The sequence below is a fragment of the Mustela lutreola genome, chromosome 10, assembly GCF_030435805.1.
Source record: "Mustela lutreola isolate mMusLut2 chromosome 10, mMusLut2.pri, whole genome shotgun sequence".
NCBI lineage: Eukaryota > Metazoa > Chordata > Mammalia > Carnivora > Mustelidae > Mustela > Mustela lutreola.
In genome coordinates, this window is record NC_081299.1 from 47,112,753 (window position 1) to 47,140,377 (window position 27,625).

A 27,625-nucleotide genomic window follows, 5' to 3' on the forward strand; every position below is an offset into this window, starting at 1 on the left:
ATCATAATATTGTGAAGGAGCCAAGATGACACAACTTTCTATTGTGAAGGAGCCAAGATGACCTCAGAACATCAGCAGCACACTGGACCTGTAAGGAAGTGACCCTCCCTTACCATTTTGTTTTGTACTTTGTCACCTGGACCACAACGAGCACTACTTTTGCCTCCTATGAAAACAGCTTCATTAGCTTCTGCCTGTGTAACCCTTTTCCCCTCAGAGTCCCTATGCGAGGACCAGGAAATTCTCCATTCCAAGGTCCCCTATTCCACATAATCCTATCCCAGAGCAAATCAGTTCCTGCAAACACATGCTTCAGATTGTCAGTTTCCCAGTTCATCATAAGCACCCAGACTCTGAACCCCAGTTTAGGCTCGGCTGGAACTCTCTCCACATTAAGAATTATTGCACATTCTGATTTCTCATCCACTAGAGGTCTGCCTTCCAAATGAAAAGCAAGTATGAGACAAAGTAAAATGTGTAATATAAATTTATTCTGTGACACTTTCCTCATTGAAGATACTTTAAAATAGATTAAAATACATCAATATTTCATGAAAATACCTAGAAGAATTTAGATTATACTTGTAATATGCATGATTTGACCCTGAATATACATTTTTTAAATTTCAAACATCATTTTTTAAAAAAATAACATAAAAATGGTAAGGACCGCTGCATTCTTCATATATCCCGTGTCTCATAAATTTTAATTCAACTGCTAGTTCTTTTCTCAACTATATATGTTAAGGGTATTTGTTTCTGTTGTTGAATGGTGAGAGTATCCATTTTCTGTTTCTCGGCAGTGACTTTTAGGTCTTCTTTCTCCGATTCTTCCAGGAAATGCTTCATGCTGAGTTTGAAGAGTAATCGAGGGTCTGGTCCAGAAAGTGGTGGGCAATTACAGATCTCTCTAATTTTAAGAGCCTATAAATAAAGAATACAGTACAATATTTTTTATTTAAATTTATTTATTTTAAACAAAATATATATACAAAACATATATATTTATTTAAATAAAATGCTCTTTGTAAAACAATGAAATATAAAAATACATTCTGTATTTTTGAAATAAAAGGTATCTTAATCATAACATATGGAAGAGAACCATACAGAAATTTATTACAGAGTTATATTTTCATTGTTTGTTCACAGAGTAAGTATTTGAAACAAACAACTCTATCTGCAGTGACTGCCAAATGTCTTATAGGCAAGCCTTTTTAGAGGTGTCTCTATGATTTCAGTCAAATGGGGCCTGTGAGAACACCCATCCAGATTTTAAAAGATCTGAGGACTCAATAGAAAACAATAGCATACAGAAGTGGGTATTATGGAGGGCACAACTGCATGGAGCACTGGGTGTGGTACATAACCCACACTTGGAGCTTGGATATCTTGGAACACTGAAAAAATAAAGTAAAATTAAAAAAAAAAAAAAAAAAAACCAAAGGTGGGAACATACTGAAAGAAGACACATATAACTAGGGCAGTCTGAGGGAGCACTGATGCTAATAACTCAGAAAAGGAAGCAAATCAAAACCATCATAATTTTTAATTCCAGGAAGAATAAAGTACTAGAGGAAAAGTAATCATAATCTACAACATGGCTCAGCTATGACTGGTGTTTACAGTTCAAAAAGCAATGAATCTTGACCTACCCCAAATCACAACTCATACTGGGAAGAGGGAGAGTTGGATCGTGTGTGTGTGTGTGCGTGCACGCGTGCACGCATGCCAATGATAAAGGAAACCTTAGTTCTCATTCTTTACAGGAGAAAGTAGATTGGTAATGCCTAAAATTGAAAAGCTAGGAAGTAGCAATAGAAGTATGTTTGTTATGTAGATATGGTGGGAAATATTAAAAGAATCATTTAAGAGAGCTGAAAATGGTTACCCTTAAAAAATTGAGGGTATGACAATAGGGGGACTGCAGCTTTAAAAAAGTAGACTAGGAGATCTAGGTTATCCTTTAAAGTGGCTACATAAATGACTTTAAAACACAAAAAATAAAATAGAAAAAAAATTTTTTAAAGATTTTATTTATTTATTTGACAGACAGAGATCACAAGTAGGCAGAGGTGGGCAGAGAGAGAAACAGGAGGAAGCAGGCTCCCCCCTGAGCAGAGAGCCCAATGGGGGGCTCAATCCCAGACCCTGGGATCATGACCTGAGCTGAAGGCAGAGGCTTTAACCCACTGAGCCACCCAGGCGCCCCTAAAATAGAAAATTTTTAAGGAAAAAACATTTTATATCTAAGGAGGAGTTAAAAGAAAGATATTTAGGAAGGGACCTAGTTTAATTTTTTATTACTTCTAACTTTTTTATAGTGATGCATGTTAAGGGAAGTAAGTAAAGCAGGGAAGGAGACAGTCATTGTTTGTGGGGATAATAAAATTCAGGAAAGATTAGCCTGGGGAGGTCTCACTGATAAAGTAATGATGGTGGTGGGGAGGGGGTGCTGCTTGAAGGCAGCCACAGGGAGGAGAGGGGGAGTCGGGGAGACCTGAAAGACATGAGGTCACATGGATATCTGGAAGAAGAACATTCCGAGAAGCAGCAGCGGGGAGTGCAAGGACCTGACACAGAAGCACACCTATGCTGTTCTGGAGCAGTGAGGAATCTAACACAGCTGGAGCCAAGCAGGGCAGGGGCAGGAGCAGATTATATAGGATGTCTTGTGTCATGGTAAGGATTTTAGGTTTTACCGTGAGTGGGCCTACTCCCGATATTTGTGGGGTCCATGGCAAGAATGTAAATGGAAGCTCAGATACCATGTGTTTAAATATCTAAAAGTGGTAAGTCAAGCTAATAAACCACTACTTTGAGGAATACACATTCAAAATGACCCTGAAGTCCAGGTAAAAATTAGATTCTTGAATTGCAATGTATAAGGTTGCAGCAAGTCTGCCTACCTCCTGTCCCTAATCTGCCATCCACTCCCGTCTCCTCCCATCCCTGGCTTAGCGGGCACTGAGAGGGGCCTTGTGTGCATATATCCAAGGGAAGAGATCCACAAGTCCCCAGAAGTAGGCTCAAATGTGTTTGGGCAAGGAATTCCATTATCCCAAATACCCAGAGTGCCATGTGGTAGGGGCACAGGTTCTTAGGAATATTCCTTTAAGTTCCACAGGAAAGGAAGGCATGCAGCCAGAAGCAAGCCAGAAAAATGTCTTCTAAAAGGATGAGGTGATAGAAGGAGCCTGGATGTAGGAACACCTGATTCTGAAGGAGGCTAGGGGTTACCAAGATAAACTATCGAGGAAAAGCATTAAAGGAAAATTCTGTGGTGACAGGGCCTTATCTGATTTTCTTTGCAGCTCACAATCATCCATTGAGCTTTAAAAGAAAAAGTTCATTAAAGTAAACTGAACTGGAAAATCAAGAAAATGTTTCACAACTCTAGCTCTGAAGTCAACAGAAAGAGCCTCAGCTAAATGGCACCCTACTATCTGAACCCAGCTACCTTTGCGCGTGGAGCTGCTCCTAAGCTTTACACTGAGACATCAGGCACAGACTGAGACTGCCCTGGCAAAATGGGGACACACAGGCTGCTCTGTTTTAACTCCTCCACAGCCGTGGTGATGTCCTTTTCCAAGGAGAAGCTGCTATGTGATGGCCACTACATCACATACCTAAGACGTTTCCTGGGGTCACTGAAGGGGCAAGTGTGGAGTCCGGCAGGTAACAGCTAGTACAGCTGAGTGGAGCAAAGAGAGATGCGAAGCAGCAAATGAAGGGAAAAGCAGAATGCCATCGAATCTTCTCTCTCCCCTAAGTTCTTTCTTCAGTATTTTTACATTCAGCCAATATTTAGAACACCACACTGAGTGAGGTGCTCGGCACACATTAGTCTTAATAAATAGTCATGATCCCTGCCCTCACACAATTTACTTGGCATTTCCTCATTTCTGGGCACTTGAATTGCTTCCATTGTTTTGTTTTATCTTATTTAGCTTTAATAAATTGCCCTATAGGGACACCAGGGTGGCTCAGTGGGTTAAGCATCTGCCTTTGGCTCAGGTCATGATCTCAGGGTCCTGGGATCAAGCCCCACATGAGCTCTCTGCTCAGTAGAGAGCCTGCTTCTCCTTCTGCCCCTCCCCACCACTCCTTCTCTCTCTCTCAAAGAAATAAATAAAATCTTTAAACATTTTTTTAAAAAATTAACTACACTATGAAAATCTTCACTTAAAGAAAAAATGTTATAACATCCATTTGGGTTACTTGAAGTACACCCTCCAAAATAGAACGATCTGAACAGAGTATAATTTTAGTTTCTATAGGACCAGACTGCTTTCTATCAGAAAGGCTTTACCAACTTATGTCTTCAGCATACAGGCCTACCTAAGTTATTCATAATCAGTATAACATAAGATTTCATGACTGTTTTCTAGATAACCATATCATTTCCAACCTCAGAACCCTTATAAATCATCAGCTACAATTTAGAGATGAAGGAAATTGAACCCCAGAGAGGTTGTGACTGGCAGGGAACAAAAAATTGCTTGGCAAATGTTTACTGCAGCTTTATTCATAACTGCCCAAACTTGGGAGCAACCAAATGTCCTTCAGTAGGTGAATGGATGAATAATCTGTGTTACATCTAGACAATGGAATATTATTGACTGCAAAGAAGAAATGATCTATCAAAAAAATACATGCAGGAAACTTAAACGCATATTTTTAAGCAAAAAAAAAAAAATCTATCTAAAAAAGCTATATAGTGTATGATTCCTACTACATACATAACATTTTGGAAAAGGCAAGCTATGGGAGATACTAAAAAGATCCATGGTTGTCAGGGCTAATCAAGGAAAAAGGGATGAATAGGCAGAGTATTTTTAGGGCAATGAGACTACTCTGTGTGACACTGTAGTGACGAATACAAGTCATTATATATTTGTCAAGACCCACAGAATCTACACCAAAAGTGAACCTAATATAAATTAGGGACTTCGGGTCATAAAGATGGGTTGGTGTAGGTTCATCTTTTGTAATAAATGCAGCACTCTACTACAGGACTTTGATATAGTGGGGGAAATGGAGCAGAGGCAAGGGGTATATCAGATGTTTCTCCTGTACCCTCTGTGAAATTTTATTGTGAACCTAAAACTGCTCTTAAAAATAGTCTGAAAAGGGGACGCCTGGGTGGCTCGGTTGGTTGAGCAGCTGCCTTCGGCGCAGGTCATGATCCCAGCGTCCTGGGATCGAGTCCCACATCGGGCTCCTTGCTCTGTGGGGAATCTGCTTCTCCCTCTGACTCTGCCTTCCACTCTGTCTGCCTGTGCTCGCTCTCGCTCTCCCTTTGAAAAATAAATAAATAGAATCTTAAAAAAAAAAAAAAATACTCTGAAAAGGAAGTACCTGGGTAGCTCAGTAGATTAAAGTCTCTGCCTTCAGCTCATGTCATGGTCTCAGGATCCTGGGATTGAGCCCCACATCAGGCTCTCTGCTCACAGGGAAGCTGCTTCCTCCTCTCTTTCTCTGCCTGCCTCTCTGCCTACTTGTGATCTCTGTCAACTAAATAAATTTTTAAAAATATCTTAAAAAATTAATAAATATAAATTTAAAAAATTAAGGAGGCATAGAAGTAAAAAGACTTAGAAAAAAAGGGATTAGAACCCACTTCTGTTGTTTTTGTTTTTGATGCTTTTAGACTATAATGCTTTTGCACTAATTATTTTTTGCACCACACTTTCTTAAGTAAATCTTTTACTTAAAAAAAGTCCTTGAGATGTCTAAGCTATGTTCCCTTCCTATATATTCTTCATAAAGGTTTTCTCCTCATATTTCTACATGTTTTAATTGTTTCTCTCCTCCAACTACCTATCAAAACAAAATTATATTACAGACCTTACACACTTCTATCAAATCTTCATCTATTTTCCATAGAAAGATTTTATCACATATGTTGGTAATTTTATTTTTTACTTTCCTTTCCACATTTATTTTATTACACTTCAGGGTGTCAACATCTTTTATTTTTATAAATTCAGATCTATCTTATTAAATGCACTTATTAGGGTATTATGCTAAGTGAAATAAGTCAATCAGAGAAAGACAATTATCATATGGTTTCACTCATATGTGGAATATAAGAAACAGTACAGAGGACCATATGGGAAGAGAGGGAAAACTGAATGGGAAGAAATCAGAGAGGGAGACAAACCATGAGAGACTCCTGACCCTGAGAAACAAACTAAGGGTTGTGAAAAGGAAGATGGGTCGGGGGCTGGGGTAACTGGGTGATGGGTATTAATGAGGGCACGCGATGTGATGAGTACTGGGGGTTATATACAATTAATGATTCACTGAACACTACATCAAAAACTAATGTTGTACTATATGCTGGTTATTGAATTTAAATTTTAAAAAAAGATGCTAACAAATAAATGATACTTTTTAACCAGGCAAAAAAAAAAAAAAAAAGAACCTATTAAATATCTCTTCAAAAGTGAGCAATATTTTCACACTATACAACTAGAATATGCCTTTCCATTGCCTTTATTTTCTGCAATTTAACTTTACGCACTGAACATAGCAGGTACTTAATAAATGCATGCTGAATTTTAAAGAAACACCTATAGAACACAAGCTTTGAATAAATCATTATGATAAATGTCATAGGGAAAACACTCTTAAGAGTTGAGAGTCTAGGAAAACAAGAATGTACTCTAATAGCAAAAACATACAGTTCTAAGAATCTGAAGGAAGACTGGAATTAAATATGGAATTGGCTAGCCTACAGATTCCCACTAGAAGTGAAAGAAATGAACATATACTGTTCACTTTCTACGTGCCTTCAACTATGCCAGGTATTTTACTTATGTTGTCTCAAATGGTAAAATAGTATGAAGCACTTTTGAAATCTTGGCCCAATGTAGAATGTTTAGCATTAAAATGTCTTATAAGACAGGGAAGGAAGGAAAGAGGGAAGGAGGCAGGACCTTACCCATAGAAACACTCACGTATGCACATCAAACAGCCAGGAAATGCTGTTATCGCAATTTTGCAGGTGAAAAACCTAAAGGTTAGATTAGGTAACTTCTTCAAAGTTAGGTGGGTGAATCAGAACTAAAACCCAAAGCTCCCAAGACCACTGCTATTTTTATACTACTTCCTATAAGCAACCTTTTCTAATAATCAACTGTTTAGTGTGTAGTTTGCTACACGCTAAATTTCCATGAGGGAATGTAACCACTACTCAACTGCATTCATTGCCCAGTTTTCCTATTTTTAACCCAGTATTATTTTACTTCTCTTGCTTTATGACCTATCATGCAATCATGTAACAAATATTCATCAAGCATCTCAGAAACTGTCACAGGCACTAGGGAGACAGCAGTAAGCCAAGGGCCTTACATTCTTAGAGGAGGAGACAGACAATAAATAAGCAAACAAGATCATTGTACTTAAGTACATGAAGAGACAAAATCATGTATTGTGTTAGAGCATGACTACATGGAAGAAGGGCTATTTGAGATGGGAGGAATCAAGGAAAGCTTCCGAAGAGAGATGGCATTTGGGTAAAAAGAGCTGAGGAAGAATATTTCAGCAGAGAAGTCAGCAAGTAGAGGAGCGGTGATGAGGAAACCGGCTCAGTGTGAAATACCTGCAATCAAGGAAAACCTGGAGGAGAGGGACATGGAAAAAAGTTGAAGAAGGAAGCAGTGGCCAAATTTCCTGACTTAAAGACAGAGGGGAATTTGGATATTTATCCTGAATTCGAGAGATGCCACTAAAAGGTTTTACACCGGGAAATGACATTTAAAAGATGGTTCTGGCTATTGTACTGCAAACAGGCTGTTGTTAGGGGATGAGGTGAAAAACGGAAGAGGGAGATTAAAATATGAGATGACCGCAGTTAATTCAGATGAGGGATGATGGTAGTGGGGAAGGGGCAGTAAACAAGATCTTCTTGTGGGTAGGATATAGAGAAGGAATCAGAAATGAGTCTTGAGTTCCTTCCTCTGTGTTAACAGCACTGCTTTTATTACGCTACCCATGTATCTGAGGATAATTTACTTGCTCCAAGTAAATAATTATTATTACCTAGTACTGTATAGTTTGCTGGTTAATGGCCCCAGTCTATAAATTCTGTTAAAGGTGGTATTTTTATCAATTCATCAAAACAAAATGTTCATAGGATGAATCAGATAATTAACAATATCCCTTTCTATATTTTGAAGCTAGAGTTAATTATTCATCAAATAACTGTTCTTTAAACTTTCAAAAAATTCTCCAAGTAAATCCCCATCAGGGCTAGACGCTCTTTTCTTTGCTAATGTGTTATGACTTTGGGTTGCTGATACAGTTGTTTTCATTTATTTGATTTAATTATGTAAACCTTACCTTTTCCTTCAAAAACTAATTTGAGGAGGGACATTCTAGCTACAATTTCTACTTCTAGCTGTACCCACTTTGGCAGTTCTCTCTCACATACACACACTCATGCATGTATATACTTTAATTACTTCTAATTTTGACCTGAGCCATTAATTAACATCACCTACCTAAAAATAACATTCTCTCAAGTATTTTGGTTTTCCTGCATGAAAATTATTGTAGCTCTTCTCCTGATCCTATTTACCTTTTACTCTTAGTGTCTAACTAACCGATTTGATAATTTTCACTTTGACAAAATTTCCGAAACAATCAACTATTATAATTTTGTTTATTCCTGCTTAATTTTATTTTCCCTGTCTAGGGCATATTACATGTCTCAATTTCCTTTCTCTTTTCTAATATAGACATTTAAATTAGTAAAGTTGTTGTTTTTTTCTTACATATAGGTTTGACAGCAATCCATGAAAAGACAAAACCATTACGAATCTTTTTTAAATTTTAAGGCATCTTCATATTGCTATGGATTTCTTTCTTGTCTTATACATATAAAAATTTTAATTTTCATGGGCTGCCCATATTTTAATTTTTGTTATATTAATTTTTAATATTCTGATAATCAAACCGTAACATTTTTATATTAAGTATACATGTTTTTGTCCAAGTTAATGACCAATATTTTTCTGAAAGATGTATGTACATTTGGGAAAAAAATACATCTTTTTCCTAGCATGTAGTTTTTTGTGTCAGTTGAATCTTATTTATCATACTTTCAACTCAATTCTTTATTAGTTCCTTACTTTATCTATGGTTTTCTAAGAATACAGTGCAAGCTAGAATCACAATCATACATAAACAGACTAAACTATAAATTCTATCCAATTTTTGATCATCCATGAATTCTGGAAAGAGAACTCTAGACACTAAGTACTTCACTGATATATTGTTCTATCTGTTCCATATATTAATTAAGGGATCTTCTATCTTAAAAGAAAAAAAAGTGGGTTTGGCTAGATGCATACCAAAGTGTATTATTTCCAATGTTTTGTTTTATTTCTTTTCCCCTAAACTCTAACACTTCTCCAAAATGTAAAAGGTAAAATCTAAAATCATTCTTACTCATATCCATCTTTATATTTTCTCTTTACACTTGGCAGCTTACAAAATCCTATTTTTGCAGTGAAGATTAAACACTTGGCAGATTTAAATATCTAAGCATTGTCATTTCGGGGCATCTCAGGCATGATGCTCTGAGGTTCTAAAAACCCATCTTGAGAAATGTTATCTAAATCAAATGTGTTATAGAAACCATAGCCAAAGAAATTAAGACATAAATGAAGGTACTGCTGCTTTCTATTGTTCTGTGTAGCTTGATTTCATGTCTTTTCGGTGTTCTTCCATTTTTCGGACTTTATTTTAGCTTTGGGTGTTTTAATTTGGCTGTGCTATGTTCCTTTATCTCCAGCATCAATGAGTCTTTGCTCTGGGGCATCAATTTTGTTCTTCACAGCCTCCACTGAAAGTTTTACAGCTTGTCTGCTGTATTCACAAGTTTAGCAATTTTCTGGAACGGATGTATCTTACATTTGTAAAGTCATTCTTTCTTCTTCTGTCACTTTCAGCATAGTTAAATCAGCCTTCTCATGCCAGCTTCAGGGGCCACCTAGGCTGTCCTCTTCCATGTAGGAAAGCTTTTATATATCTGAGATTTGTTTTTTTACATTTCTCTACTCTTTGAAGCTTATCTTATTGGAAGAAAATGGGCATTCCAGAGGCTTTTTGTTGTAGATTTTGAAGATTTAGTTTAGAAGAGGGTCCTTGTGGTGTTATTAGTTAAGGACACTCATACACAAAATGTCTTTTAAATACAATACCTATGATCGTTTTTCTTTTCAACTCTTATGTACTCATCATCATTCTGATTTTTTAAAAATCTCTTTTATCTACCTCTTAAGTCTACTCTTGAATGGGAGAAAATGTGGATGTAACATCTTTTTTTCCATTAGATTTCATTTGACTGGTCTGAGTTCCTTCTTCACTGTTCTATATAGATTCCTCCTGAAGACACACACATAGGTTAGCCTTTTGAGTCAGAGGACAATGACAGTTCCGGTCAATCAAAAAAACTTCCCAGAAGATACACCGCAGGGGAAAGCGCCAGCTCCAGGCAAGCGGCAGAGCAATGGAGCACTAAATCAGGACTTTCAAAAGTCTGCTCCATTGAGGGACATCGCTCCAGAGGCTAAACCGGGGTGAAGCCCACATGGGGTCAGTGTGGCCCCAGGTACCGCAGGGTCACAGAAGGATTGGGGGTGTCTGAGGTGTCGCAGAGCTCGCAGTTTTAGACCGGGGAAGCCAGCTACAGAGGCAGAGCCAAGGAGTGAGCTCTCAGCTCGGGGTTACCTTGAACTGGTCACAGGCTGGGTGAGCTCGGAGCGCAGCTGGAGGCCAGGGAGACGGGAGCAATTAGGCACTTTTCTCTCAGGATGCAGTGAAGAGTGGGGCCCCGAGCTCTCGGTTCCTCTGGGCCAGAGATAAGGAGGCCGCCATTTTCATTCCCGTCCTCTGGAACTCTACGGAAAGCTTTTAGGGAACAAAAGTTCCCAAAAGAGAACCCCAGAGGATTACTTAGTCTGGCCCCTGGTAAGGGCCGTGGGATTCCGCCTTGGGCAAAGACACTTGAGAATCACTACAACAGGCCCATCCTGCAGAAGATCAACAAGAAATCCAGCCAAGACCAAGTTCACCTACCAAGGAGAGCAGCAGAATTCCAGAGGAGGAAAAAGCAAAGCACGGAACTCATGGCTTTCTCCCCATGATTCATTAGTCTTGCAGTTAATTTAATTTTTTTAATTTAATTTTTTTTCTTCTGCTAATTTTTTTTAAACTTTTACCCTTTTCTAACGTTTTTTTAACTAGTTTACCCAATATACACATATATATATTTTTTCTTTTTTATGTTTTCTTCTTCTAATTTTTTTTTCACTTCTTTTTATCCCCTTTCTCCCCCCATGATTTGGGGTGTCTTCTAATTTGGTTAAAGCGCATTTTCCTGGGGTCTTTGCCACCCATTTAGTAGTTTATTTGCTCCTTCATATACTCTTATCTGGACAAAATGACAAGGCAGAAAAACTCACCACAAAAAAAAAAAAAAAAAAGAACAAGAGGCAGTACTGAAGGCTATGGACCTAATCAATAGAGACATTGGTAATATGTCAGCTCTAAAGTTCAGAATGACGGTTTTCAAGGTTCTAACCGGGCTCGAAAAAGGCATGGAAGATATTAGAGAAACCCTCTTGGGGGATATAAAAGCCCTTTCTGGAGAAATAAGAGAACTAAAACCTAACCAAGTTGAAATTTAAAAAAGCTATTAATGAGGCACAATAAAAAATGGAGGCTCTTACTGCTAGGATAAATGAGGCAGAAGAAAGAATTAGTGATATAGAAAACCAAATGACAGAGAATAAAAAAGCTGAGCAAATGAGGGACAAACAGCTACTGGACCACGAGGGGAGAATTCGAGAGATAAGTGACACCACAAGACGAAACAACATTAGAATAATTGGGATTCCAGAAGAAGAAAAAAGAGAGAGGGGAGCAGAAGGTATATTGGAGAGAATTATTGTAGAGAATTTCCATAATATGGCAAAGGGAACAAGCACCAAAATCCAGGAGGTGCAGAGAACCCTTCTCAAAATCAACAAGAATAGGTCCACACCCTGTCACTTAATAGTAAAATTTACAAGTCTTAGTGACAAAGAGAAAATCCTGAAAGCAGCCTGGGAAAAGAAGTCTGTAACATACAATGGTAAAAATATTAGATTGGCAGCATACTTATCCACAGAGACCTGGCAAGCCAGAAAGAACTGGCATGAGATATTCAGAGCACTAAGCGAGAAAAACATGCAGCCAAGAATCCTATATCCATCTAAATTATCATTGAAAATAGAAGGAGAGGTAAAAAGCTTCCAGGCAAACATAAATTGAAAGAATTTGCAAACACCAAACCAGCTCAACAGGAAATATTGAAAGAGGTCCTCAAAGCAAAAAGAAGCCTAAAAGTAGTAGATCAGAAAGGAACAGGGACAATATACAGTAACAATCACCTTACAGGCAATACAATGGCACTAAATTCATATCTCTCAATAGTTACCCTGAATGTTAATGGGCTAAATGCCCCAATCCAGGGGCGCCTGGGTGGCTCAGTGGTTAAGCCGCTGCCTTCGGCTCAGGTCATGATCTCAGGGTCCTGGGATCGAGTCCCGCATCGGGCTCTCTGCTCGGCAGGGAGCCTGCTTCCTCCTCTCTCTCTCTGCCTGCCTCTCTACCTACTTGTGATTTCTCTCTGTCAAATAAATAAATAAAATCTTAAAAAAAAAAAAAATAAAATAAAATAAAATAAATGCCCCAATCCAAAGACAAAGGGTATCAGAATGGATAAAAAAACAAAACCCATCAATATGTTGCCTGTAAGAAACTCATTTTAGACCCAAAGACACCTTCAGATTTAAAGTGAGGGGGTGGAAAACAATTTACCATGCTAATGGACATCAGAAGAAAACTAGGGTGGCAATCCTTATATCAGATCAATTAGATTTTAAGCCAAAGACAATAATAAGAGATGAGGAAGGACACTATACCATACTCAAAGGGTCTGTCCAACAAGAAGATCTAACAATTTTAAATATCTATGCCCCTAAGGTGGGAGCAGCCAACTATATAAACCAATTAATAACAAAATCAAAGAAACACATCAACAATAATACAATAATAGTAGGGGACTTTAACACTCCCCTCACTGAAATGGACAGATCATCCAAGCAAAAGATCAACAAGGAAATAAAGGCCTTAAATGACACAATGGACCAGATGGACATCACAGATATATTCAGAACATTTCATCCCAAAGCAACAGAATACACATTCTTCTCTAGTACACATGGAACATTCTCCAGAACAGACCACATCCTGGGTCATAAATCAGATCTCAACCCGTATCAAAAGATTGGGATCATTCCCTGCATACTTTCAGACCACAATGCTCTGAAGCTAGAACTCAATCACAAGAGGAAATTTGGAAAGAATACAAATACATGGAGACTAAACAGCATCCTTCTAAACAATGAATGGGTCAACCAGGAAATTAAAGAAGAATTTAAAAAATTCATGGAAACAAATGACAATGAAAACACAACGGTTCTAAATCTGTGGGACACAGCAAAGGCGGTCCTGAGAGGAAAATATATAGTGGTACAAGCCTTTCTCAAGAAACAAGAAAGGTCTCAAATATACAACCTAACCCTACACCTAAAGGAGCTGGAGAAAGAACAAGAAAGAAACCCTAAACCCAGCGGGAAAAGAGAAATAATACAGATCAGAGCAGAAATCAATGAAATAGAAACCAAAAAAAAAACAACAGAACAAATAAAAGAAACTAGGAGCTGGTCCTTTGAAAGAATTAATTAAGATTGATAAAACTTGGCCAGACTCATCAAAAAGAAAAGAAACAGGACCCAAATAAATAAAATCATGAATGAAAGAGGAGAGATCACAACCAACACCAAAGAAATACAAACAATTATAAGAACATACCATGAGCAACTCTACGCCAACAAATTTGACAATCTGGAAGAGATGGATGCATTCCTAGAGACATATAAACTATCACATCTGAACCAGGAAGAAATAGAAAACCTGAACAGACCCATAACCAGTAAGGAGATTGAAACAGTCATCAAAAATCTCCAAACAAAAAAAAGCCCAGGGCCAGACGGCTTCCCAGGGGAATTCTACCAAACATTTCAAGAACTAATTCCTATTCTCCTGAAACTGTTCATATATATATATATATACATATATATATATATATATATGGAAAACTTCCAAACTCATTTTATGAGGCCAGCATCAACTTGATCCCAAAATCAGACAAAGATCCCATCAATAAAGAGAATTACAGACCAATATCCTTGATGAACACAGATGCAAAATTCTCATCAAAATACTAGTCAATAGGATTCAACAGTACATTAAAAGGATTATTCACCATGACCAGGTGGGATTTACTCTAGGGCTGCAAGTTTGGTTCAACATCTGCAAATCAATCAATGTGATACAACACATTAATAAAAGAAAGAAGAAGAACCATATGATACTCTCAATAGATGCTGAAAAAGCATTTGATAAAGTACAGCATCCCTTCCTGATCAAAACTCTTCAAAGTGTAGGGAGAGAGGGCACATACCTCAATATCATCAAAGTCATCTATGAAAAACCCACTGCAAATATCATTCTCAATGGAGAAAAACTGAAAGCTTTTCTGCTAAGGTCAGGAACACGGCAGGGATGTCCATTATTACCACTGCTATTCAACATAGTACTAGAAGTCCTAGCCTCAGCAGTCAGACAACAAAAAGAAATTAAAGGCATCCAAATTGGCAGAGAAGAAGTCAAACTCTCACTCTTCGCAGATGATATGATACTGTATGTGGAAACCCAAAAGACTCCACTCCAAACTGCTAGAACTTGTACAGGAATTTAGTAAAGTATCAGGATATAAAATCAATGCACAGAAAACAGTTGCATTTCTCTACACCACCACCAAGACAGAAGAAAGAGAAATTAAGGAGTAAATCCCATTTACAACTGTACCCAAAACTATAAGATACCTAGGAATAAACCTAACCAAAGAGGCTAAGAATCTATACTCAGAAAACTATAAAGTACTCATGAAAGAAATTGAGGAAGACACAAAGAAATGGAAAAATGTTCCATGCTCCTGGATTGGAAGAACAAATATTGTGAAGATGTCCATGCTACCTAAAGCAATCTACACATTTAATGCAATCCCTATCAAAATTCCACCCATTTTTTTCAAAGAAATGGAACAAATAATACTAAAATTTATATGGAACCATAAAAGACCTCAAACAGCCAAAGGAATATTGAAAAAGAAAGCCAAAGTTTGTGGCATCACAATTCTGGACTTCAAGCTCTATTACAAAGCTGTCATCATCAAGACAGCATGGTACTGGCACAAAAACAGACACATAGATCAATGGAACAGAATAGAGAGCCCAGAAATAGACCCTCAATTCTACGGTCAACTAATCTTCGACAAAGCAGGAATGAACATCCAATGGAAAAGAAACAGCCTCTTAAACAAATGGTGTTGGGAAAATTGGACAGCCACATGCAGAAAAATAAAATTGGACCATTTCCTTACACTACACATGAAAATAGACTCAAAATGGATGAAGGACTTCAATGTGAGAAAGGAATCCATCAAAATCCTTGAGGAGAACACAGGCAGCAACCTCTTCGACCCCAGCCACAGCAACTTCTTCCTAGGAATATCACCAAAGGCAGGGGAAGCAAGGGCAAAAATGAACTATTGGGATTTCATCAAGATCAAAAGCTTTTGCACAGCAAAGGAAACAGTTAACAAAACCAAAAGACAACTGACAGAATGGCAGAAGATATTTGCAAACGACATATCAGATAACGGGCTACTGTCCAAAATCTATAAAGAACTTAGCAAACTCAACACCCAAAGAACAAATAATCCAATCAAGAAACGGGCAGAAGACGTGAACAGACATTTCTGCAAAGAAGACATCCAGATGGCCAACAGACACATGAAAAAGTTCTCCACATCACTTGGTATCAGGGAAATACAAATCAAAACCACAATGATATCTCCTCCCACCAGTTGGAATGGCTAAAATGAACAAGTCAGGAAATGACAGATGCTGGCGAGGGTGCGGAGAAAGGGGAACCCTCCTATACTGTTGGTGGGAATGTATGCTGGTGCAACCGCTCCGGAAAACAGCATGGAGGTTCCTCAAAAAGTTGAAAATAGAACTACCCTATGACCCAGCAATTGCACTACTGGGTATCTACCCTAACGATACAAATGTAGTGATCTGAAGGGGCACGTGCACCTGAGTGTTCATAGCAGCAATGTCTACAATAGCCAAACTATGGAAAGGACCTAGATGTCCATCAACAGATGAATGGATAAAAAAGATATGGTATATACACACAATGGAATACTATGCAGCCATCAAAAGAAATGAAATCTTGCCATTTGCGACAACATGGATGGAACTAGAGGGTATCATGCTTAGTGAAATAAGTCAATCGGAGAAAGACAACTATCATATGATCTCCCTGATATGAGGAATTAGAGATGCAACATGGGAGGTTAGGGGGGTAGGAGAAGAATAAATGAAACAAGATGGGATCAGGAGGGAGACAAACCATAAGTGACTCTTAATCTCAGAAAACAAACTGAGGGTTGCTGGGGGGAGGGGGTTGGGAGTGGGGGGGTGGGGTTATGGACATTGGGGAAGGTTATTTGCCATGTTGAGTGCTGTGAAGTGTGTAAACCTGGTGATTCACAGACCTGTACCCCTGGGGATAAAAATACATTATATATTTATAAAAAAATAAAAATAAAATAAAAAAACAAACAAACAAAAAAACTTCCCAGGCTGCTGAAAAACTGGATATTTACGGAGTGCTAAATCATTACCCTGCAATCACTTGCTGGCCAGATGAGGGTGAACCATGTTGACAAAGGAAGGGTCAGGCCATCATCATCCAAACCCCTGATCAAAATAAAGCATCACTAAATGTGGAGCAGCCAGATCAGCAGAATCCTGATGTGAAACAGTATGAAGCATAGATGCACTGCCTATAAAATATTCTTGCCAAAATTTAACTTCTGCTTACAGGTATACAGAGAAACAAGTGTTTAAAAAAAAAAAAAAAAAAAAAAAAAAAACAGAGAGAGAGATAATAGGCCCAAAACAGACTCGCTTGGGTAAGCCCCACATCACCAAACCAAGACTTAACAGCAAACCTAACTGCAGTTTCAACTACTTTCAGAATGGAATCTTAAGCCAGTAAATCTGGAATTTCCCTCTTAGCATTTAGTGTGGTAATCTGCTGGATAGACCCCTTCAGTCAAGCAAAGAAAGATGAAGTAACTCCTCTTTCCCTGTCCCAGCCCCTTCCTGCTTACAAAAATCTCCCAATTTATTCAATTTTTTGGAATTCCTTTCTATTGCTAGAAGGATGCTACTCAATTCATGAACTGCAGAATAAAACCAATTTGGTCTTCAAATTTACTCAGTTGACTTTTGTTTTTTTACACAATTTAGATGATATCATATAAAAGCAATCACATAAATCTAGAATGTGAGGCTAGATTTATTCAAGTCAATGACATGTTTAAAAACAAAACAAAAGGGAGGGAGCACTGTTCTGAAGTCAAGAGACTCGAGACAAAATAAGCAAATGCAACACATACATTTGATAGATCAGGATTTGAATAAACCAATGGGAAAATTATATTTTGAGACAGAGAACTCTGCAAATTGGCAGGATACGATATTAATTTTTAATAAGGAATTGCTGTAAATTTTCTTAGGAACAGTAGTATAATTGTGGATGAAAATGGTACACTTTCTAAAATACATCATATTGGAGTAACTGGGGAGAAAGCCTTCTTGTCTGGCATTTACATTAAAATACAAATGGGAAAAAATAAGAGAAGATACAAAAAGGTTGATACTAATGAATGTGAGTGGAAAATGGGGATTCATTACCTTATTCAAATTATTCTCTATCTTTACATGTGTTTTTAAAATTTATAATAAAAATTCTTTTAAAGATGTTTTTCCTCCCTATCCTCCAGTGTCTTGTCATTTCTGCATTTCTGTGCCCCCATTTTTTATTTTATATCTATAATTTTAGTTCAAAATAACTCATGAAAGGTTTAAATGTTTTTCCTTGAAGGGATGCAGAAAAAGTCTCCCTAAAATGTGTCATTTTGGCATGTGGACTATTTTGAGTTGAAGGCAATAAAACCCTGTGGCCTCAAGAGAAGATTTTGCTCCTCTCCTAACTACCTTTAGAAGAATATAAACTGGGAGGGGGGGGCTTCCCCAGAATAAGAGTTATTATGAGATACTATTCATCTTATATTTGTGTAAGTCATGATTTTACCTCTAAAAATGTTTTCCCTCTAATTCATTTCATTTCCTTTCATAAACTGCAATGGGAATTGGAATCTGAATAGTTTCTGAAGTGGTCTAAAAAAAGTTAATTATTTAAATAACTAAGAATTTTAATAAATACAAAAAATTTAAAAATTAAGACCACCTTGACACATGTCAATCTTCCTCTAGAATGATAAATAAGAAAAAAATTTCAAATAAATTTTATAATCAACCACTCCTGACATAAAAGAGCAATACATTATGAAATGGCTGTATTTATTCTGATAACAACTGAAGTATTTTTGAAAAAACTGCTGGTACACATCAGGATTCTTCTAGGCACTACATATCAAGTAAAACAGCAATTACTTTTTCATAAAAAATAAGCCACAATAATTATGTTTAAAAAAAAGAGAAAAAAAGGAGAAAAAAACTTAATGGCCAGAGAAGCTTCATAATTAGATTAAAAGCTTCCTTCGAAAGTAGAAGCCAAGTCATTTCAAGAAAAAAAAATCACCTCCTTTTTTAACACGTTTTTCTAAAAATATCATACTTTTCTTTCCCCCCTAAAAGCAATTTTTTCTAATAGCCCATTCACTTCAGCCTCAAGTAGATACACATCCCATGAACCATAATATTTTTTTAAGGTTTTAGACAATGTTACTGTCAGGCTTCCTGGCTTTATATGATTCAGAGGCCAATTCAATTACAGTAGCTGCTATGATATTTGCCTTTTCCTCAACACTCTCCATGTCAGACAAAATGAAATTCTGTAAGGTGAACAGTGTATGTTTGTGTACACTGGCCAACAACGACATTTCACTTCAATGTTAAACACTCATATTTTCTACTCATGAGATTTATAATATTAATGATTTATGCATTTACTTTGTCCAATTATAAATGCATGGGAATGATTTATAAGTTCTCAACCCCCAGCTTCCTGAAAGTTTAAAGAATTCAAGATAAAATGAGATTAAAATGAATGCATTTACAGCCTGCCAGTATCTATAAAAACTGAATGCTGTAAATGTGAACACCAAGATTTAAAAAACAGTTTACAAATAAGGCTGACATTGAAAGTTCTAAGAGTCATTAAAAAATAAATCCTACTCAAAATTATTATAACATAACCCTAAACAGAAGTAAGGCCAAATTAAATGTTTTTCCTAGACATTCTAACATTCTCCATATCCTTCCCCCAGATGGCAGAGAGTAAGTCAGTGAGAGAAACATAAAATAAAAAATTCAGTCTGAATCCTTTCCATTGTAAAATAAATCTTTCAAGTAAATTTCTATCCTGGGTTATCATACCATTTCCTTTATTCACATCTATTCATCCATATTTTATAACAATCTTTATAGAAAGAAAGTTAAATAAGGGATCTCTTTCAAGGACAACTTATGTTACACATAAATTTAAAATCTGAACAGTGTTAAGTATAATTTTAAAACTGTCATACCATTAAACATCAACAGGTTGATTTAACATCTGTTCTTCAATTTTTCCCCCAAGTTGTTATGGTAACCAAAATGTGTGGAATATTTGTTTCCTAAATTTAACTGATTATTTCAAGTAAATAAAATTATAGCATATCATCTTATTAACTATAAATATTATTAATACTATAACCCTATATTTATCACTTTTAAATGCTGGTGGATTACAGGATTATATTTAACTAGGCATTTATACATGCTTCATTGCAGAATACACATTAAAAAATAGCAAAGGTACAGTTTTTTTCTAACTTGGGGGCATTTTCTTGATTTTTAAAAGCAAAACAAGGGGCACCAGGGTGGCTCAGTGGGTTAAGGCTCTGCCTTCAGCTCAGGTCATGATCTCAGGATCCTGGGATGGAGCCCCACATTGGGCTCTCTACTCAGTGGGGAGCTCGCTTCCTCCTCTCTCTCTGCCTGCGTCCCTGCCTACTTGTGATCTCTCTCTCTCTGTCAAATAAATACATAAAATCTTAAAAGCAAAACAAAACAAGGAAATCAATCTATATTATGAATAACATACTATATTAAAATACTTAAAACAATATGATTTTAGTGCTTTGTAGGAGCTATTTATCACATTCTTTCCAAACACAAGTCAATCCTGTTACTCCTCTAGTTCTCTGCTTAAAAGTTTCCATTGGTGTCCCATCTGTAAGCAAAAGCCAAAGTCCTTACACTGGCTTCAAAATCCACACTCTCCACTTTCCCTTGTTTACCCCATCCAGCCACACTGGTCTCCTTGCTGTCCCTCAAATACACCAGGCTCAATCCTACCTCAGAGCCTGGTACTTACTATGTCTTCTGCCTGGAAGCGTGTTGGCCAAAGAAGCCACATGATTCATTCTTTCATTTATTTCATTTCTTCCTTCAAATACCATCTACTCAGTGAAACCTTCTCTGACTAACCCCATTTCAAACAGCAATTCCAGGACCTCGACCACCTCTGCTCACATATTACCTATCCACTATAGACTGGGCTGTCCCTCCACCCCAGATTCTTATGTTGAAGCCTTAACCTCTAATGTGATTATTTAGAGATTATTAGAGATTATTTAGAGATGGGGTTTGGGGAGGTAATCTAGGTTTAAACGAGGTCGGGAGTCTTCATGAGGGATTAACATCCCCTTACAAGAAAAAGAAGAGACACCAATATACTCACTCTCTCCACCAGGTGAGGACACAATGCTCTAGAAGGCAGCCATATGTAAGCCAGAAAGACCTCACCAGAAACTGAATCTGCCAGGAAATTATTGGACTTCCAGCCTTAAGAATTCTGAAAAAATTAATTGCTATTGCTTAAGTCAGAACCTTGATTTTAGACTTCTACCCTTCAGAACTGTGAAGAAATAAATTTCTGTTGCTTAAGTCACCCAGTCTCTAGTATTTTGCTATGGCAGCCCAAGCTGACTAATATATTTGTTCTTCCTTTATTTTTCTCTTAACACTCATTACTGATCAGTATACAATATATCAGTGATCTAGTCTGTACATTACTAATTAATGTTACTTACTGTCTGTCTCCCTTTACTGCATAAGCTTCATGAGGGTAGGGATTTTTATGTATTTTGCTCACAACACTTGTAACACCTATGGCCTGGCATTAACAAATAATATTTATCAAATGCACAAAATATAGATTTAAAATATTTTCAATCTTGATATGCTATGGTAGGAAATAATACATTTCTTTGATGATATTCAGAGAATCCAGTAAGAAATAAAAAATATACTGTCTTCAATAAGTTAATTTTAAAAAAATCAAAATTATCAACATTTGTGTTTTCATAGAACCAAAGAATCTTACTTTCCTTATTTTCTTGATCTTTTCTCCTCCTATAAATCTGATTTATTGCAGGCTCAATCTTCTTCCTACCAGTCAAATAGGTAACCTACTTTATACTGTTAACTCTGTCCAGGATCTTTTTCTGTTTGCTTCCTAAGTGAACTCATCTACCCTGCTTCAAATATCACATTTTTCAGGTGATTCTGAAATCCTCATCTCTTGCCTAGATTTTTCTGTGTTCTGATGCTGTATTTCTAACTACCTTTGAGACGTACATCTCTCAAGCATACTGTCAGGAATGTCAAAGGACAGGAGCTTTATAGGTAGAATGTAACACTGTACTCACATAAGTTAAAAAAACAAACATACAAAAGCAAAAGAAATCTCTTAAATAAATCTTAACTACAACAACAAAAAAAGTAGTCCTTAGCAGTAGTCTATAGACTCACATAATTCTATAAATTGCCTGAGGAATCACTTTGTTTCATTATAGAAATTAGACTTACAATGGTAGGGAATTCCAATCTCTGAATTATGACCATGTATTATAATTAACAGTATACTCTTGCACTATCAGCTTCACTTCAACCGCTGAATTATTCCCAATATTGTAGTAGAGTTTTATTACTTTCAAATTGAATTTAATCACTTGGGGGAAAAATATAAGAAATTATATGAGGTTTTCAAATTAAGTTTCTGAACTAGGGTAGTTTATTTTTAGAAGAAAAAAAAAATCTCCCAGTGTTTTTCATCATTGGTTCCCAAATAACATATTTGTTTCTCCAACCACTTTTCCTCATACACACTAATCAATTCATTATTATTTTAAAGACTTTGCTAAAGCACATTTTTTTTTACAGAATTTACAACAAGCTTCAGATGAAAGTTGTCTAGAATTCATTATTCAGTTTAAGCAAGCCATATATTTTTAGAATTCCACTGAGCAAAAATGCAAAGGAAGGGGATTCTAAAAGAAAATCATGTGATTATTATGACTTTAGAGATAGGCTAAACTTCCCAGGGCAGTACAAGGTCCCTGGGTCTCAGAACCAGTGAGTTTCAGTACACATCACTTACTAATGAAACACATATGATCCCAGTCTTATGTTGCCCTTTTAAGATGAATGATTACTATCTATTGTATCAAGTAAATTTCACTGTTATATCTTCCTAAAAAAATTTTTTCTTTGAATTAGGAGCATAAATGAAATATACTTAGGAAAGGTTTTAAGAACCCATGTCTGGCCATCTCCAATGCTCATGAAAGATACAAAGCATGCCCAAGCTGTCAATAAATTCTGTCATCATTCCTTTCAAAATATATCCAAAATGTAACCACTTCTCTCACTCTCTTCTGCCTCCATAGTGTCTTAATAGGATTACTGCAAGAGCCTCCTAAATCGTCTCCCTGATTCTACTATTGCCCCATTACATTCCACTTTCCACACAGGAGCCCCAATGATCACTATAAAACACATGAGTCAGGTCAACTCACTCCTCTGCTGAAAATCTTCTACTAGATTCCCTCATCACTTGAAATAGAAGTCCTTACAATGGTTTAAAAGACCCTTCATGGTCTTGTCCCTCCACATCTCAACCATTTTCCCTACATTCCTTATTCCATTCAGCTGCCATGTCTTCCTGGCTATTCCCTGAACAGACACAACATACTCTCACTTTAGGTCCCGTACACTGGCTACTTCCTCAGCCCAAGAGACTCCCTCCATATAGTTACAGGATTTGCTCCACGGATTTTCCAGGTTCTACTCAGTGGGGCCCTCTCTTTGACACATGAACACAGACTAGTAGTAAATCTTCTTTGCTTCCCAGCCCTCTTTACTACCTTTAACCTGCTTTATATTTCCCCCTCATGTATATCACCACTTGACATATTGTATGTTTGTTTATTATGGAATTACCTAATGAAAATGTTCGCTCCAAGAAAACAAAGACTGTTTTTGTTTTGTCCTCACTCACTCCCTGGCTACAGAACACATAATAGCAGATTAGAGATGAGTATCAACAAATTTTTTTTTTCATTTTTTATTTCTTTTCAGCGTAACAGTATTTTATTTTTTTTGTTTTTTGTTTTGTTTTGTTTTAAGATTTTATTTATTTATCTGACAGAGAGGGATCGCAGGTAGGCAGAGAGAGAGAGGAGGAAGCAGGCTCCCTGCAGAGCAGAGAGCCAGATGTGGGGCTCGATCCCAGGACTCTGGGATCATGACCTGAGCCAAAGGCAGAGGCTTTAATCCACTGATCCACCCAGGTGCCCCAGTATTCATTGTTTTTGCACCACACCCAGTGTTCCATGCAATCCGTGCCCTCCCTAATACCCACCACCTGGTTCCCCCAACCTCCCACCACCCACCCCTTCAAAACCCTCAGGTTATTTTTCAGAGTCCATAGTCTCTCACGGTTCACCTCCCCTTCCAATTTCCCTCAACTCCCTTCTGCTCTCCATCTCCCCATGTCCTCCATGTTGTTAAAATGTCTATACTGCCTAGAACAATCTATACTTTTAATGCCATTCCAATCAAAACTCCACTGGTATTTTTCAAAGAGCTGGAGCAAATAATCCAAAAATTTGTATGGAATCAGAAGAGACCCCGAATCGCTAAGGAAATATTGAAAAACAAAAATAAAACTGGAAGCATCACATTACCTTATTTCAAGCTTTACTACAAAGCTGTGATCCCCAAGACAGCATGGTACTGGCATAAAAACAGACACATAGACCAGTTGAACAGAGTAGAGAGCCAAGATATGGACCCTCAACTCTATGGTCAAATAATCTTCGACAAAACAGGAAAAAAGGCAGTCTCTTCAATAAATGATGCTGGGAAAACTGGACAGCTATATGTAGAAGAATGAAACTCAACCATTCTGTTACACTGTACACAAAGATAAACTCGAAATGGATAAAAGACCTCAGCGTGAGACAGGAATCCATCAGAATCCTAGAGCGGAACATAGGCAGTAACCTCTTCGGTATCAGCCACAGCAACTTCTTTCAAGATATGTCTCCAAAGGCAAAGGAAACAAAAGCAAAAATGAACTTTTGGGACTTCATCAAGATCAAAAGCTTCTGCACAGCAAAGGAAACAGTCAACAAAACAAAGAGGCAAGCCACGGAATGGGAGAAGATATTTGCAAATGACAGTACAGACAAAAGGTTGATATCCAGGATCTATAAAGAACTCAAACTCAACACACACAAAACAGATAATCATATCAAAAAATGGGCAGAAGATATGAACAGACCCTTCTCCAATGAAGACATACACATGGCTATCAGACTCATGAAAAAATGTTCATCATCACTAGCCATCAGGGAGATTCAAATTAAAACCACATTGAGATACCACCTTACACCAGTTAGAATGGCCAAAATTAGCAAGACAGGAAACAACATGTGTTGGAGGGGATGTGGAGAAAGGGGAACCCTCTTACACTGCTGGTGGGAAAGCAAGTTGGTGCAGCCACTTTGGAGAACAGCGTGGAGATTCCTCAAGAAATTAAAAATAGAGCTTCCCTATGACCCTGCAATTGCACTACTAGGTATTTACCCCAAAGATACAGATGTAGTAAAAAAAAAAAAGGGGCCATTTGTACCCCAATGATTATAGCAGCAATGGCCACGGTCGCCAAGCTGTGGAAAGAACCAAGATGCCCTTCAAAGGATGAATGGATAAGTAAGATGTGGTCCATATACACTATGGAGTATTATGCCTCCATCAGAAAGTCTGAATACCCAACTTTTGTAGCAACATGGATGGGACTGGAAGAAATTAGGCTGAGTGAAATAAGTCAAGCAGAGAGTCAATTATCATATGGTTTCACTTATTTGTGGAGTATCAACAAATATTGATCACATAAATGAATCAATGAATCTTGTGATTGCTTCCCATTCCAAACTAGATGCCAGTTATTATTCCTTCAAGTTGCATACCACCACATTTCTACTTTTCTTATGGTAAATCATATTCCCTATTGTATTAAGAATCAATTTGTATCTTATCTTAGTATGAAAGTATCAAGAATCATGTCTTATGTCTCTTTGTATCCCCTCTACTTACTAGCATCATTTCTTTCTTATAAAAGAAACCCAGTATTTCTTGACTGAATTTGAAATCATACTGAAAGTCCTGGATCTCTTTTTATCCTTTAGCAAACAGACCAATACCAATTCTTAAATTCCTAAAGTATATTCTGCTTTTATAACCAACCAGCAAATTTAATTCAAGAGGAGAGATGTAGCCTGGCTTAGAGATGCCTGACATCCATTTTGTACTGATGTTGTAACTATAGAAAACATTTTGAATGATGTTAAGTCAAAAGATTTTTCAGAAGACAGTGAAAACTACTTGTGAGAAAGCTGCTTCAAACTTGATCCATTCAGGAATTCTACCAAAAAAGAACGAACACCACAGAGCACATTTCTTATAAACAAATAACCAAAAAGCAAACTAATACAAAAAGATTTTTTTCTAAGTAAACAAATTCCAGCATCACTATCAAAACAAACAAGCATAATTAATTAAGCCAAACACAGTTCATTAACTGGTATTTTTTTTTTGGAAAGATTTTATTTATTTATTTGACAGGCAGATATCACAAGTAGGCAAAGAGGCAGGCAGAGAGAGAGAGAGCACAGAGGAAGCAGGCTCCCAGCTGAACAGAGAGCTGATATGATATGGGGGCTCAATCCCAGGACCCTGGGATCATGACCTGAGCCAAAGCAGAGGCTTTAACCCACTCAGTCACACAGGCGCCCCATCAACTGGTATTTTTAACAACGTTTTTAACAAAACTGAAATCACCAAGACTAAATTATGATCAATATGTTGAAAAATACATACTTTGAGTTTTAGACTTTCACCAAATCAGTTAAAATTAAAAGGTATGATTCTAAAAAGGTTAAACTTTCACCATCAAGAAAGGTAAACTGAACAGGAATTTATTTCCCAAGACTTATGTACAAGCAGGACTTTTATTTTTCAGTCAAATTCTATGAAAACCGATAATCCATAATTATAGTGATCAAAATTTCTGATAGGCTAGACTAAAACTCTCTAAGCACAAGAAGTAACTACATTAAAAATAAATGAGGGGCGCCTGGGTGACTCAGTGGGTTAAAGCCTCTGCCTTTGGCTCAGGTCATGATCCCAGGGTCCTGGGATCGAGCCCCACATTGGGCTCTCTGCTCAGCCGGGAGCCTGCTTCCTCCTCTCTCTCTCTCTGTCTGCCTCTCTACCTACTTGTGATCTCTATCTGTCAAATAAATAAATAAATAATCTTTAAAAATAAATAAATAAATGATACAGTAAAAACAATGTCTTGCCTTATACAGCGTTAGCTCACCTGAGGTATGAGTTTATCCAAGTGCTCAGCTCGATTTCCATGAGAAGGGTGTGTGGATAACCATTCTGGCAACTTGGGATGGCCCTGGAGACTATCTGCAAATTCCATTTGCTGCCAAAACACTGAACTGGCTCTGACGTCCACACAAGCCTAAAACCAGAATTAATTTTTTAAAAATGTTATGAGAACATTTTTAAAAATTTATATCATTATGTTTTAAAGATATTTTCTATCATTATTTGCAAATGACATATTTGATAAAGGGCTAGTGCCCAAAATAGAAAAAGAACTCATAAAACTCAGTATTCAAAAAACAAATAATCCAATTAAAAATGGGCAGAAGACATGAACAGAGATTTATTTCATCAAAGAACACACACAAATGGCCAAAAGACACACGAAAAGATGTTCATCATCACATCATCAGGGAAATGCAAATCAAAACCACAATGAGATACCACCTTACACCTGTCAGAATGGATAAAATAAAAAACAAAAGAAACAACAGGTAATGGCAAGGATCTGGAGAAAAAGGAACACTCGTGCACCGCTGATGGGAATGCAATATGGTGCAGCCACTGTGGAAAATAGTATGGAGGTTCTTCAAAGAATTAAAATTAGAACTACC

General features: G+C 37.1%; 1 protein-coding gene across 4 annotated transcripts in view; it reads right to left on the bottom strand.

Moving 5' to 3' along the window:
• Positions 1 to 469: 469 nt before the first annotated feature.
• The window catches only part of OMA1 (OMA1 zinc metallopeptidase), a 91,389-nt gene continuing 64,233 nt past the window's right edge, over positions 470 to 27,625 (bottom strand). For 3 of the 4 annotated variants that reach the window (XM_059135704.1, XM_059135706.1, XM_059135705.1), the window contains 2 exons: positions 26,998 to 27,147; positions 470 to 924 (listed from right to left, as the gene is read on the bottom strand). In XM_059135704.1, coding sequence (XP_058991687.1) covers positions 712 to 924; positions 26,998 to 27,147 — 363 coding nt within the window. In that variant the 3' untranslated portion in view covers positions 470 to 711. The remainder of the gene's footprint in view (positions 925 to 26,997; positions 27,148 to 27,625) is intronic. The other variant, XM_059135708.1, reaches the window with a different exon arrangement.